A 13,958-nucleotide genomic window follows, 5' to 3' on the forward strand; every position below is an offset into this window, starting at 1 on the left:
TTTGAAGATCTGCCTACCCTCGTCTGCTCGTGCTCTGATAGGAAACAGTCGCACTGATGTTAAGCAGCTAATTTTGGGATTTTGTGTGCCAGAAAAATTATTTTACAGATTTAAATTCTTTCGAACTTCTTTACATTTAAAATGTGCTGAGACACACTTTAGAAAGAAGAGCTTAGTGTTTTTCTGTTGCTGTGCAGAAATGGCAGGACATCATCAAAGAGGTGAAGTTCCTGCAGAAGCTTCGCCACCCCAACACCATCGAGTACCTGGGCTGCTACCTGAAGGAGCACACGGCATGGGTACGTCCTGTAACGCGTGGTTAACGGGGAGGTGTTTTAACCTAGGGCCAGCACAGTGGTTAGCATTGTTGAATCACAGCAAGAAGGTCCTGAGTTCATTCCTCTATCAGGCCGGGGTCTTTGTAGAGTTTGCATGCTCTCCAATGATTGTGTGGGTTCACTCCAGGTACAACGGCTTCTTCCCACAGTCCAAAAACACGCAGTTATTGGGGTTAGGTTAAGTGGTAACTCATAGTCTGTCCCCTGTTGGTTATTATAGGGGGAAAAATGTCATTTTATTAGGAATAAGTGTTTAGTAACTGAACTGTTATTCAGTGACATCACCTCACACTGGACAAACATTGAAATGGAGACGTTTCTGTTGGTTGAAGCGGTCTCAGCCGAGCTGTGACACAGGTGGAGTTCATCATGTTAGGTCGGCTGTGTGAGCTCCTTCACTGATGACGTGTAATCGCTGTCGTTTCCTCCTCAGCTGGTGATGGAGTATTGCCTCGGCTCGGCCTCAGACCTCCTTGAAGGTTTGTGCAGTGCTGCACGCACGTTTTTATTCGTTCTTCTTGTGTTTCTGGTTTTCTGATGAATAAACTCTTCTTTCTCCTTGCAGTTCACAAAAAGCCGCTCCAGGAAGTAGAAATAGCTGCTATTACCCACGGTGCACTGCAGGGGTTGGCATATCTTCACTCTCACAATATGATTCACAGGTAAGATCTGTTTGTCCGTCAGCTCCTTTAAACCAACAAGCTGCAAACACACAGGCGTGTGGCGTACATGCAGTTAGAGCCCACCGCCAGCAGGGGTCACACTCTCCTCTCTCCTGCAGGGACGTGAAGGCAGGAAACATCCTGCTGACGGAGCCGGGTCAGGTCAAACTGGGGGACTTTGGCTCCGCCTCCATCGTGTCTCCGGCCAACTCCTTCGTGGGGACGCCATACTGGTGAGCATCGATGGAGCTCGTTCAGTCCATGTTTTGAACAGACGACACCAACGACCAATCAGAGCGTGAATAGGACCGGACCACAGATGAGATCTCCTTCGTTTACATTTGAAAGCTTCTTGAATTTGTACCCAGGATGTGTTCAACAGCAAAATTAGCCTCATATTAGCTGAAAGGTCGTATTCAGCATCATCAGCATCATCAGCGCTGCCCTCTGAGATTTTACTTTTACCAGCTGTTGATTAGACAGCTTCAGTGCAGCTTTGTTTGTTTGCAGATGTTCAGTTTTAACTCCTGAATAATAAAATAAGTGGACAACATCTGAGTTTTTTTCTCGTAGTGCAGCTTTTTTTGTTATTTCGCTGAAACACGTTTTGCACGTTGTGCGGCGCACCGGCGGATGACTCGGCGCGTTCTCTCTGTCTTCTCCAGGATGGCTCCGGAGGTGATCTTGGCCATGGACGAGGGCCAGTACGACGGGAAGGTGGACGTCTGGTCCCTGGGCATCACCTGCATAGAGCTGGGTATGAGCTGCTGTCTGTGCTCTTAAAGTGTGAGCCTGGGGCTCTGTGATGCTAACTGTCGTTCTTCTGCAGCGGAGAGGAAACCCCCCCTGTTCAACATGAATGCTATGAGTGCCTTATACCACATCGCTCAGAACGAAAGCCCCGTCCTGCAGTCCAATCACTGGTGAGCAGCCTTGATGTGTTCCTGTGGCGCCGTGTATCCCTCTGTCCGCTGCAGTCAACTGATGTTGTTTTCGTTTCAGGTCCGATTCCTTCCGCAGTTTCGTCGACTCTTGCCTACAGAAGATTCCCCAGGACCGGCCTACCTCGGACGTGCTGCTCAATGTGAGCGTTATTGATCCAGGACAGTTTCATCGTGTTTGTTTTTAAAGCTGCCCTGCTGCGTGTTCACCTGTCACTTCTATCCCTCCTCCCGCAGCATCGCTTCTTGTGCCACGAGCGCCCGCTGACCGTCGTCATGGACCTGATCGCACGAACCAAGGACGCGGTGAGGGAGCTCGACAACCTGCAGTACCGCAAGATGAAGAAGATCCTGTTCCAGGAAACCCAACAGAACGGCCCCGTCACCGAGGGAGGCGAGGAGGAGGAGGTGAGGAAGGAGCACAGATCAGTGAATCTGAGGAAACTAACCTCAGAACATTTTCCTCTGACTGGCTTTAAGCAGGAATGTTGGAGCGTTACTGGAAACTTGACTGTGTTTGTAGGAAAGTGCACAAAAATAGCGAGAAAGCCGACGGCGGGCCGTCTGAGCTGTCGCCCTCCGTTCCAGTTTTAGGTCTTGTCATGTGATCGGGCTGGGAGAGACTCCTGATCAGGGTTCATGTGTGAAAGAAGACAGATTTTCAATTCAATTCAATTTTATTTATATAGCGCCAAATCACAACAGAAGTCGCCTCAAGGCGCTTCATAGATACAGAGAAAAACCCAACAATCATATGACCCCCTATGAGCAGCACTTTGGCGACAGTGGGAAGGAAAAACTCCCTTTTAACAGGAAGAAACCTCCAGCAGAACCAGGCTCAGGGAGGGGCGGGGCCATCTGCTGTGATTGGTTGGGGTGAGAGAAGGAAGACAGGATAAAGACATGCTGTGGAAGAGAGACAGAGATTAATAACAGATATGATTCAATGCAGAGAGGTCTGTTAATACATAGTGAGTGAGAAAGGTGACTGGAAAGGAAAAACTCAATGCATCATGGGAATCCCCGGCAGCCTACGTCTATTACTTTTGTTTTGTGTGTTTCAGGAGGTGGAGCCGTACCTGCTGCAGACGGGCACCGTTAACAGCATGGAGAGCTCCCAGTCTGTTCCCAGTATGTCCATCTCAGCCAGCTCTCAGAGCAGCTCGGTCAACAGCCTCGCCGACGCCTCCGACGACAGCAGCAACGAGATGGCCATGATGCAGGAGGGCGAGCACACGGTCACCTCCAACAGCTCCATCATCCACCGACCCACGGTAAGCGCTTGGCTTAAAGCTCACCTGACATCCAGCTCGCCTCCTCTGGATTCACCATCCTGATTCTCCCTCCTCCTCCTCAGGGTCAGGACAACATCTACGATGACCCGTACCAGCCAGAGATGGATCAGCCTCAGGCTCCTTCAGCTGGACGCCGGCGAGCCTTCTATCGAAACCGGGACCACTTTGCCACCATCCGCACGGCCTCTTTGGTAAGATCCGTCACAGATGGAGGTTCTACATATATCTATGAATGGAGCTGTAGTGGAGTAAAATGACCTCAGTTTGTCCACAGACAGTAGTGACTACGGTTTTATCCGATAACGGTACTTTTGAAACGGTGCCGGTGCTTAAACAATGGAGAAAAAACACAAAATTGGTCCAAAAACCTCTCATGTTTGGCTGTTTTCCACTTTTTCTTTGGTCATTTTAGCCTTTTTGTCCAGGGTGAAGGGAGTATCTGCCATCAAACAAGAAGACAGCCGCATGTAGCTATGATGGTGTTTGCTAGTTCACCTTACATGCATTAATGTAATAACGTGGTTAGCCTACTCAACGTAAATTACACACCAACAACATTAAGCTACTCACGCAGAGAAGAACGGCTGCTGCTGCATCATCATCCTCATCACTTCTGCTACACTGGCAGGGCTAGGGGCCAGGACTCTCCTCTTCGGGTTTTTGGGGGATGTTGCTAACTCCGGGTCGATAACAGGCACCACACCCGCAGTAGATGTGCTCGGTGTGAGGTCTCGCAGCAAGCTATCAAATACGGCGCATTTCTCGGCTTTTAAAAAAACGCTATGCGTGGCCAGGTGTTTCATCAGATTTGAGGTGTTACCTCCTTTGACAGCATCACAGTATCAGCTTAAAGCACTTGTTGCAGCTGCTGAGTTTGCATCTTTTGCTGTGAAGTACAGCCAGACTTTGACCGCTTCGCCTTGGGCATTTTAATCTGTAGCTCTGCTCTAAAAGAACGTGCGTACCTGGATCCGCCTACTATCCTCGGAAACGTAAAATGATTGGCTAGAATCTAAAGTCATCACAGCTCAGGAAAAAAAAGCACCGAAATGTGTGCTGCTTTTCTGTCTGGTTACTACCGTTTATGTCAGAGCGGATACTGGTACCCATCCCTAGTAGTGACCGTTTGCACTCAGAGATGGATTAACAGGCAGCCTTTTGTCTCCACCACCTCCACCTTTCTTCCCTGTTAGTCTTTAACAGTATTTAAAGTTCTCAGTAAAAACAGGCTCATGTCTTCACACGTTTGTGAAGTTGTGAATAATCATGTGAATTAAGCAAGAAAGTCTTAAGAATGATCGTTTTTTGATACTCGAGCCGACCTGCTGAGTCCTTGAACCTCACCACCGCCTTCCTCCAGGTGACCCGTCAGATCCAGGAGCACGAGCAGGGCTCGGCGCTGCGCGAGCAGATGTCCGGCTACAAGCGCATGAGGCGGCAGCACCAGAAACAGCTGATGAGCCTGGAAAACAAGCTGAAGGCGGAGATGGACGAGCATCAGCTGAAGCTGGACAAAGAGCTGGAGAACCAGAGGAACACGTTCTCCACAGAGGCCGACAAGCTGGCCAAGAAGCACCAGGCCATCCTGGAGAAGGAGGTGCAGTTTTTACTATGATAGTCTTTTGTAGAGTATTTTTGTTTGATGAATTCAAAAACAGGTTTCAGTGTTTTTAACAGGAATTCTTTAAGTTTTTGCATCATTTCATAGATCAAAAAAGTTTTCTGTCTTAATGTGAGTCACGAGTTCATTTCTTAATGTAAGGATGCTGTTTGTGCGCCCGTGCAGACGAAAGCTGCTCTGACGGAGGAGAAGAAGTTCCAGCAGCACATCCTGGGCCAGCAGAAGAAGGAGCTCACCAGTTTACTGGACTCGCAGAAACGCCAGTACCGCCAGCGCAAGGAGCAGCTGAAAGAGGTCGGAGTTCCTCCACAGTCAGCGCAGCGGCGCGTGGCCTGCAGGCTGAACGTAGCTGCTCTAAAGCAGCCGAACGTGCCGACAGGCTGTAATTTAAAGGTTTCTGTGAAACAGAAAAACAAACAGGATCTCCCACAAACGGAGAAAGTCCTGTCGGAGCTGAAACATGAAGCTGTTTAAATAAAGAGTAAAATATGTCAAATAAAAGGCAGCGCAGCTGAGTTACAGCTGGCGTCTGACTGCATCTGGATTTTCAGAATAAAGCAGCAGAAGCGATCTGTGATACTAACGTAAATAAAGATCACAGCCCTGACTTGACCTGAACTCTGACCTCTGAACAGGAGCTGAGCGAGAACCAGTCGACTCCGAAGCGAGAGAAGCAGGAGTGGCTGGTGCGTCAGAAGGAGTGTCTGCAGCAGATGCAGGCGGAGGAGGAGGCCAGCCTGCTGCGGCGCCAGCGCCAGTACTACGAGCTGCAGTGCCGCCAGTACAAGAGGAAGATGCTGCTGGCTCGCCACAACCTGGAGCAGGACCTGCTCAGAGAGGTGGGACAGCAGCTGTTTGTTTGTGCTCCGCTCTCTTGGCTGTGATTCGCTGTGATTCCCGCTTTTCTCCGTCCTCCAGGAGCTGAATAAGAAGCAGACGCAGAAGGACCTGGAGTGCGCCATGCTGCTGCGCCACCACGAGTCCACCCAGGAGCTCGAGTTCAGGCAGCTGGGCACGATGCAGCGCACCCGGGCCGAGCTGATCCGAACGCAGCACCAGACCGAGCTGACCAATCAGATGGAGTACAACAAGCGGCGCGAGCAGGAGCTTCGGCAGAAGCACGCCATGGAGGTCCGGCAGCAGCCCAAGAGTCTCAAGGTACGTCAGGAGGATCACAGACCACCTGGTTTCTGTTACTATTTTTAAATGTAACCACAGAAGCTAGCCCACATTCAGCTGGTCCCAGGTCGCCGTTTCCTTCCACAAATGGCTTTTTGCAAAAATCGTGTAAAAAGCACTTGCAACAATAAAAACACTATAATCCAGAAACGCACTTTGCTGATCCGATCAGCTGTTCGTGGCACTTCGTACGTCAGCGCGACCTGTCGCATTATCGGCGACGATCAGAAGGGACGCCACTTTTCATGGGAAATGTAATTTTTTCCCTACAGGGCCTTTCAAAGGTTTACTGGTTTGACTTTGTGCCTTTCTGTATAGTTTATGGGAGGCTGAATTGTGATGCTGTTTCTCCTGCAGTTTATAAAAGCTGTGTTTAGAGATGGTACCTTGGTCAGGGGTACCTCAGGTAGCAGGATTTGAACCCCCAACCTTCTGATCATGGGGCGACCGCTCTACCCACTGAGCTGTCCCAATGCCAATTTGGGAAATATTTATGTAATTAGTCAAACTACATAAATTTTCCAATATCAGCAGAACTTTGGGGGAAAAGGAAGAATGTGGCAGATACTTTAATTAAGACCGACCATAGAACCAAGTCCGCCTGAGCTCATTATATGTTTACATGCTGTGGAGCCATTTTTGGGAGCATTTCAAGTTGATATACATCAATGCAACCATTATAGCCCAGATTTTAATAATATGTCTGCATTAAGTGCATAGTAATTACATAAATTGTAAAAAAGTGCAATAAACTACAAAAAAATTGAAAATCGTTTTTGTTTTTTTAACATATATTTCTAGTTAGAGAAATTTAAGAGGCTTATCCCTCAAAACTGTAAATACAAAAAAGTTGCACAAAATAGTTTCCCACCACAGGAAATTTATTTTGAGTGTCTTCATAGTTTTATTTTTGAAATACACCAATTTTTATACACTGCAGGAAAAACGAAAATAAATATTATAATGCAAATTTGCAAAAAAGCAGCATATGCATCAAAATAAACTATTTCCAGCAGTGCAATATGAGTCCTAAGCATCCCAGAAACCACACAGAAAGTCATAAAGTCAAACATAACTTTTAAAAACACCAGTATAGGCTCATGAGGCCCTGATGGTAAAAAACTACATTTCTGCGAAAATGACGTCACTTCCGGTTTCGGGCAGGTCATGGCGGACATGCGATAGTTCACGCTGATGGACGTAGGAAGTGTTACAAACAGCTGATCGGATCGGCAAAGCGTGTTTCTGGAATATTATGTTTTTGTTGCTGCAAGTGCTTTTTATGCAGTTTCTGCAAAGCTATATGTGGAAGGAAACTGTGACCGAGGACAAGCTGATGGCATAAGATGTAAGTACAACTCCTCCGGTTTCATATGCAAAAAAATTATTGCTCTAGCTCACGTGGTTGCAGAGCTACCGGGATTTAAAAATAGTTACGCAAAACGGAGCGTGCTGCTCCGACCGGTTTTAAAGGGTTAAAGAACTTTGACCTCTTTACTGATCAGAAGAACTCGTAACATTTTTATTTGTGTAAAATCAGTTTACATGAACCAGTGTGGGGATTGAACTGCTGCTTCTCGCCCGTGGACACTCGACACGTTTCCTTCTGTTTCAGTCCAAAGAGCTGCAGGTCAAGCGTCAGTTCCAGGAGACCTGCAAGATCCAGACCCGTCAGTACAAAGCTCTGAGGAACCACCTGCTGGAGAGCACTCCAAAGTCCGACCACAAGGCCGTCCTCAAACGCCTCAAAGAGGAGCAAACACGTAAGCTGGCCATCCTGGCCGAGCAGTACGACCACTCCATCAACGAAATGCTGTCCTCTCAGGCTGTGAGTAAGGCAAGGAAACCTCCGTGCACCTGCACACCTGACAACCTCCCACACTTCAGCACCTGCACACCTGACAACCTGCACCTTAGAACCAGAGGCCTGTACTACAAGGCAGGATTCGGGCTTATCCAGGTAACTTCAGGATGAACCCTGGCTTATCAGCCTGGGTACAAGCTTCTTACATCGCCATGGCAACTTGAGCTGCAGCTCTAACCTGCTTTAGGGAGGCTATCACACAGTGACAGCTGTCATCGCCATGCTTCTGAGGAGCTTTACTAATACAGCGGCTCTTCCACCTTCCTGCAGAGCCCCCCTCCCCCCCTCTGCAGCAGTTCTCACCTTCACTCTGTTTAACCACCTGATTTTTCCCCTTTTTATCTTCCTTTGAGCGATCAGCTTTCCATGTTTCTGATTGGTCACGTGCTGCAAACCCCGCCTCTCCCATGTGAACGTGTTAAAGCTTGATTGCCAGATTGGAGTAAAATATCCTGGATATGTTGAACTTGCTTCGTAGTACAGAGCCCAGCTCAGCTCGGTTTACAGGAAATAAACCAGCTGAGGAGAAATGACCATGTTTATGAAATCCTGAACATTTTCACATTTTCCTAAATTATCCAAACGACTGATTAAAAACTGCTGATTTTAAATTTAATCTCTAAAGTCAGAGCAGCTTTAGATTAAAGTTCAAATATGGCGTGTTTATTAAATAAATGTAAACATGGAGGCATTAAGTAATGTTTCAGGGCTGAACTTGATTTAATATGTTTGATTTTATTAACGAGCTCATTATCTCATCATAATCTTCACCTTTGAGCAGAGGCGACTAAAGTTTGTTGGTCTGTGCACCGACACATGTGACTCACATGTGGACGTCAGCTGATACTGACAGCTGAAAGCGGCTGATCAACTGAAACCTTCGTCTTCAGGATGAAGAGTCATTTCCTGTCTGTAGTTTTCAGCTGAATGATTTTATTTTCTAAAAGTAAAAACCATAAAAGACATTAAAGAAACGCGCACATGCAGCACAAACAGCTGGTTGACTTGCTGATAACGAGGCTCTGCTTTGGTCCCACAGCTGCGGCTGGATGAGACGCAGGAGGCGGAGTATCAGGTCCTGCGCATGCAGCTGCAGCAGGAGCTCGAGCTGCTGAACGCCTACCAGAGCAAGATCAAGATCCACACGGACACGCAGCACGAGCGCGAGGTCAAGGACCTGGAGCAGAGGGTGTCGATCCGCCGGGCGCTGCTGGAGCAGAGGGTGAGGCCGACTTCGCTCTGACGGTCGACGCTTGTGAAAGCGCGTGAGCCGCGTCCCGGTCGAGCTAACCGCCGCTTTTTTGTCCAACAGATCGAGGAGGAGATGCTGACTCTGCAGAACGAGCGCTCCGAGCGAATCCGGACGCTGCTCGAGCGCCAGGCTCACGAGATCGAGGCCTTCGACTCGGAGAGCATGCGTCTGGGCTTCAGCAACATGGCGCTGACCGGCATCCCGGCAGAGGCCTTCAACCAGGGCTACCCGACCCCCAGCCCGTCCTCGGGCTCCGGCGGCTGGCCGTCGCGGCCCGTACCGCGCTCCGGCAGCCATTGGAGCCACAGCGTGCAGAACTCTGTGACGACTCCATCCTGGCGCAGCCAGAATCACGGCGGCGGAGGCTTCAGCCGCGCCGAGTCCATCGCCTCGTCCCACGTCCTCGGCAGGGATGGCGAGATGAGCAAGAGCCGGGTCCACTCCTCCTCCCATCACCAGCAGCACTACCTCCCCCAGCACTACCAACACCACCAGAGCACGCCGCAGCTCTACCGCGATGCCCACGAGCGCGACTCCAGGGAGCGGGACCGCTCCAGGGAGTGGGTGGGAGGAGGCGGCCACTACGCCCATCACTCCCAGGTCCACCACCTCTCCTCCCACGCCTCCTCGCAGTCCCTGGCCCTCCTGCCTCCGCCACCTCCGCCTCCTCCCATCGCCCTCTCCACCTCCTCCCCTCCCTCCTCCACCTCCTCGTCCTCTTCCTCACAGGGCGGCTACGGCGGCGGCGGTCTGAGTGTCAGGGGCCCCAGCCTGATGGCGCTCAGGAACAGCCCTCAGCCGCTGAGGCGGACAGCCTCCGGGGGGCCAGGCGGCGGGGGCAGCGACGGCGGGTTGACCCGGAGCACATCGGTCACCTCGCACATCTCCAACGGCTCTCACCTCTCCTACTCGTGAATCCGGCGCCGGTCTTAGTCTGGGGGCGCCGTCCTGCTTCTCTCAGGGGACACAGAAGCAGAACGGCGCCATGTTGACCGTTTCGGTCTTCAGCACTTCAATCCTGAAAACAAACATGTCACAAGTTTTAAAAAATCTATTTTGAACGCGCCCTTTATGCGCAGTCACTGCAGCTGCACGGGGGCAGCGATCCAATCAACACGTGCGGTTACCACGACGCCAACGCGTCGACGAGACAGAGCGACGGCTGTGCAGCTTCCACTCGGCTCGCAGCGCTTTAAAAACCACTGTAACTATGTACATAACTGAACTGTAGACGCCGTGTCTGGTTCCTGAGTGTTTCAAACATTCAGGGCGGGGGGCGGGGCTTGAAGGCGGCGGTGTACAGGCGGCGACCGAGGGAAGATTTCTTAAAATCAACTTTTATTTGTAGTGCTAAGATTCTGTACACGACGATAAAAACAAACACTGCCATCTTTCTGTTGACCCGAGACAAACCTACCACTGCCCGTGTCGCCGCGAGTCGCCTCGGCGTCAGCGCGCTCCGTACAGGAAGCCCCTCCATCTTTGTTTTTCTTGTGTTCAAACAACCCAGTTTACGAGATCTCTGCGTAGTGAAGTTTACACTTGTCTCTGAGGCAGATGTTCTACTTCCTGTTGATCAGGTCAGCAGGGGGCGCTGTGAGTGGTCAGCGAGCAGACCGAAAGAGCACATTTTATTTTAGTTTCCGTCATTGCTAACGTCTGCTCGCGCGTGCTGATTTTAGACGGCACCCGTTTCCGAACGATGACTCCAGCAGGCGTCTGTGCCACGTTCTTACTCTCAGCACGCCGCGCACAATTTAGCTGTTGTGATGCTAAGCTAGGCTAACCGGGGCTCCTCCCTCTGCTTAATCTGAGAGCTCGATGTCGGGCGACTCGTTCCTTCAAAGTGACGCTGCCGCAGAGTTTTAGAGCTGAAAGTGTGTGTGTGTGTGTGTGTGTGTGTGTGTGTGTGTGTGTGTGTGTGTGTGTGTGTGTGTGCGCGTTTGCCAACAGCTAACCCCACACCTGACCCCCCCTCCCTCCCCCCCTCCACACTCTGCATCTGTAGATAAGGTGTACATGTGCGTCAGAGTAGTGCGGTGCATGGAGCTCGTGTACAGGCGGCGTTTGTATGAATAAACATGCACACTACCTATTTATATAAATGCTTATAAATGTAAGATACCTGTGTACAGGTAGCAGGTAAACTGACGATTGTTCACTGTCCAAAACTCTTGACTTGTACATAGAAGCACTAATAACTCTGAGGCTGTGTTAGAGTAATAATGATGACTATTTTGTCACGTGACTTGATTTGTAGACGAATAGACGCCATCATTATTATTACCTCTACTGCAGCTGGAATATTTATGTTGTACGCTAATTTTTAAATGTGGATTGCCAATTTTGACCACTAGGTGGGGAATAAGCGCAATGTTACTGTGATAGAGTTATAAAAATATTCACGTTTCTAAGGAGGACAAAAGGACTACCTTTCCCAGCATTCCTGTCGAGGTCTCAGGGTGGGAGTCTCCAGTTCTGGGCAGGGCTGCGGGGTTTTTGTTTTGTTTGTTTTCATTTCTTTCTTTCTTTGTTTTGAGCCAGTATTATCACATGACGTATGGACATATTTCCAGATCTTTCACTACGTTTTGGTGCCATAACTTTATCATTTTTTTGTTTTACACATCGTCTTTATGGTGCGAAAGACTTTCCCAAAAACACTGTAACATCTGCAAGAACACCTCCATATACGGAAGCCCAAAGGTGTCAACCTATTATTAATACATTCTTTAATAACTAAAGGCAGGTTAACACTAAGAATTTTTTTTATCTTTTTTAGATTTTTAAATAAAGATTCACATTTATTCCCTAAAGAATTCCAGTTTTGTGTGCTTTGAGCTGGCAGTGGACTTCAGAGCGGTAATTGTAATTTGATTTAAAAGTTAGAGTAAAACCACTTCTACATTTTTTTTAAATTTCTTCACAGTATTTTCCCCAAAGTAACTGAACCAATTAATTAATCAGACATCAGCAACTCACCTCTGTCATCCTTTGTTTTGCCTCCCTTTAGTTTTAATGTTATACATTTTTTTTTATTTATTGGTTTTTATATTTGAGATTTTAAAAAACTTTTAAATTAGATGAGAGCCAAAAAGAGACTTCTGTTAAAACGACCTTTCAGTCATTCCATTTTTCTTTCTAAACAAAAAACCCATTTGGTGTTAATGAGTTACATTTTAAGATTTTAAAATGAGTTTCAAGTTTGTTTGGCTAAACTTTAAATTATGTTTTTGAAATGAATATTGGCATCTTTGGGCCTCCGTACAGGAATTCCACTCCGTGTGTTTTCCAGACAAACACCTCTGTTTCATTTTGCACAGTCCGAATGGGTAGAAGATCATCTTTTTGTCACGTCTACCTCATTTGCACTGAAAGGAGACGAATGTTCAGGTGGACTAAAGAGGAAAAACAAACATTTTTTGGCTTTTTTGTCATTTTCCTTCACTTTGTGCAAATGTTGACGGGACGATGAGTGCAAGCAGGAAGGGACAAACTTAACGTCACGCTCAGTGGAAAGCTGTCTGCAGGACGTGCTGGACTTTAAAAACACGAGACGCTGTGCTGAGGAAGATGATTGGTGGGGCGGGGTGGGGCAACGTGGACTAGCTCCTCCTCCTCCTTCCTCCCAAAAAAAACAAAACAAAAAAAAACTTCATTTTGCCAACTTTGTTTTTTTTTAATAGCATTTATTGTGAAATGCTAACCATTCCTCAAGTGTTATTTTGCCAATTAAAGCTGCAGACTGAGGAAGAGTCCAGATCTTCATCTACGTTTACAGCCGTGAGCAGTTTACTGACTGCAGGATTTCTGTGTATTGTCAAGTGGTCACAATTTATAGGACGTGTTCATGTTTGCTATCCTTAGCGACAGTTACTGAGATGTTTTCATGTTCTGGTCAACAAAACATTTAAAATGCTTTTTAAATGTGACGTCTTTATATTAGGAGCTGAAAACGGTCAATCGAACGGTTTGATTGGAAATTTAATGGACAAAGTTAGATCGCCATGTTGGATCTTCTCTGACATTTTAAAATATCTCGTCTCCTTTAAGAGGAAAGATGTTCACAAAGGAAATTTCTTTAAAATTTATTATAATAAAATGACACTAATCATTCTTCTGCTGGTTGTTCTTTCCCATAAAGTTTTTATGTGCTAAATTACAGCAAAAGTCCTAAAAACACAAAGGAATTACATTTAAAATCGTATAAAACAAATTTTTGGAACTAGAAAAAAGATTTCTTTAGCAGCAAAAGTTTCAATCTAATCAATTTACTGTTTCAGCTCCACGTTTTTCACTTTTTCTACTTTTTATTTTATTTTCTCAGACTGCTCTGTGCTGTGTTCAAGGACAGTTTGACATTTAAAAACTGAAGGTTCACTCTGTTTGAAAGCGCAAAGTTACCGATTTCAAGAGTCGATGGCAAACAAAATGTTTCTGTTCAATTCCTCACATTTCCTCCTGCAGCTTTAAACTTTCAAGGAAAAAAGAATATATCCCCAGGAGCGTTTGAGGCCATCGGCGTGATGAGGAGGAAGAGGAGGAGGCAGAGTCGAGTGCTGTTTGTGTGCAGAGCAGGATGAAGGGTGTGTGTATGTCGCAGGAGGGCGAAGTGAAAATGTTCAGGTTGAGTGTTTCAGGAGCGTTGGAAAAATGAGATGTACAGAAACGTAATCAAATAATTTTGGAGAAATAAAAGAACAAAAACAGAAAAACTGCTTTGTTGTCATTTCCTTTCTTATTAAATTGTTTCGTGAATATTTAAGATTTGTTTTAATCAGACTGTAAAATTTACCTGAAATGTTC

General features: G+C 47.4%; 1 protein-coding gene across 3 annotated transcripts in view; it reads left to right on the forward strand.

Moving 5' to 3' along the window:
• taok2a (TAO kinase 2a) overlaps window positions 1-13,867 on the forward strand; it is a 29,357-nt gene extending 15,490 nt beyond the window's left edge. The window contains exons 4-20 of one of the 3 annotated variants that reach the window (XM_087840153.1): window positions 198-299; window positions 772-817; window positions 904-1,000; window positions 1,120-1,233; window positions 1,666-1,757; window positions 1,830-1,923; window positions 2,003-2,084; window positions 2,179-2,349; window positions 3,006-3,215; window positions 3,299-3,427; window positions 4,597-4,833; window positions 5,023-5,151; window positions 5,493-5,696; window positions 5,776-6,015; window positions 7,652-7,996; window positions 8,940-9,122; window positions 9,213-13,867. In XM_087840153.1, the coding sequence (XP_087696279.1) occupies window positions 198-299; window positions 772-817; window positions 904-1,000; window positions 1,120-1,233; window positions 1,666-1,757; window positions 1,830-1,923; window positions 2,003-2,084; window positions 2,179-2,349; window positions 3,006-3,215; window positions 3,299-3,427; window positions 4,597-4,833; window positions 5,023-5,151; window positions 5,493-5,696; window positions 5,776-6,015; window positions 7,652-7,996; window positions 8,940-9,122; window positions 9,213-10,067 (3,330 nt within the window). In that variant the 3' untranslated portion in view covers window positions 10,068-13,867. The remainder of the gene's footprint in view (window positions 1-197; window positions 300-771; window positions 818-903; window positions 1,001-1,119; window positions 1,234-1,665; window positions 1,758-1,829; window positions 1,924-2,002; window positions 2,085-2,178; window positions 2,350-3,005; window positions 3,216-3,298; window positions 3,428-4,596; window positions 4,834-5,022; window positions 5,152-5,492; window positions 5,697-5,775; window positions 6,016-7,651; window positions 7,997-8,939; window positions 9,123-9,212) is intronic. The other 2 variants (XM_087840154.1, XM_087840155.1) reach the window with 2 other exon arrangements.
• The last annotated feature ends 91 nt before the right edge of the window (window positions 13,868-13,958 follow it).

The sequence above is a fragment of the Neolamprologus brichardi genome, chromosome 4 (genome assembly GCF_056152115.1).
Source record: "Neolamprologus brichardi isolate AB-2024 chromosome 4, ASM5615211v1, whole genome shotgun sequence".
NCBI lineage: Eukaryota > Metazoa > Chordata > Actinopteri > Cichliformes > Cichlidae > Neolamprologus > Neolamprologus brichardi.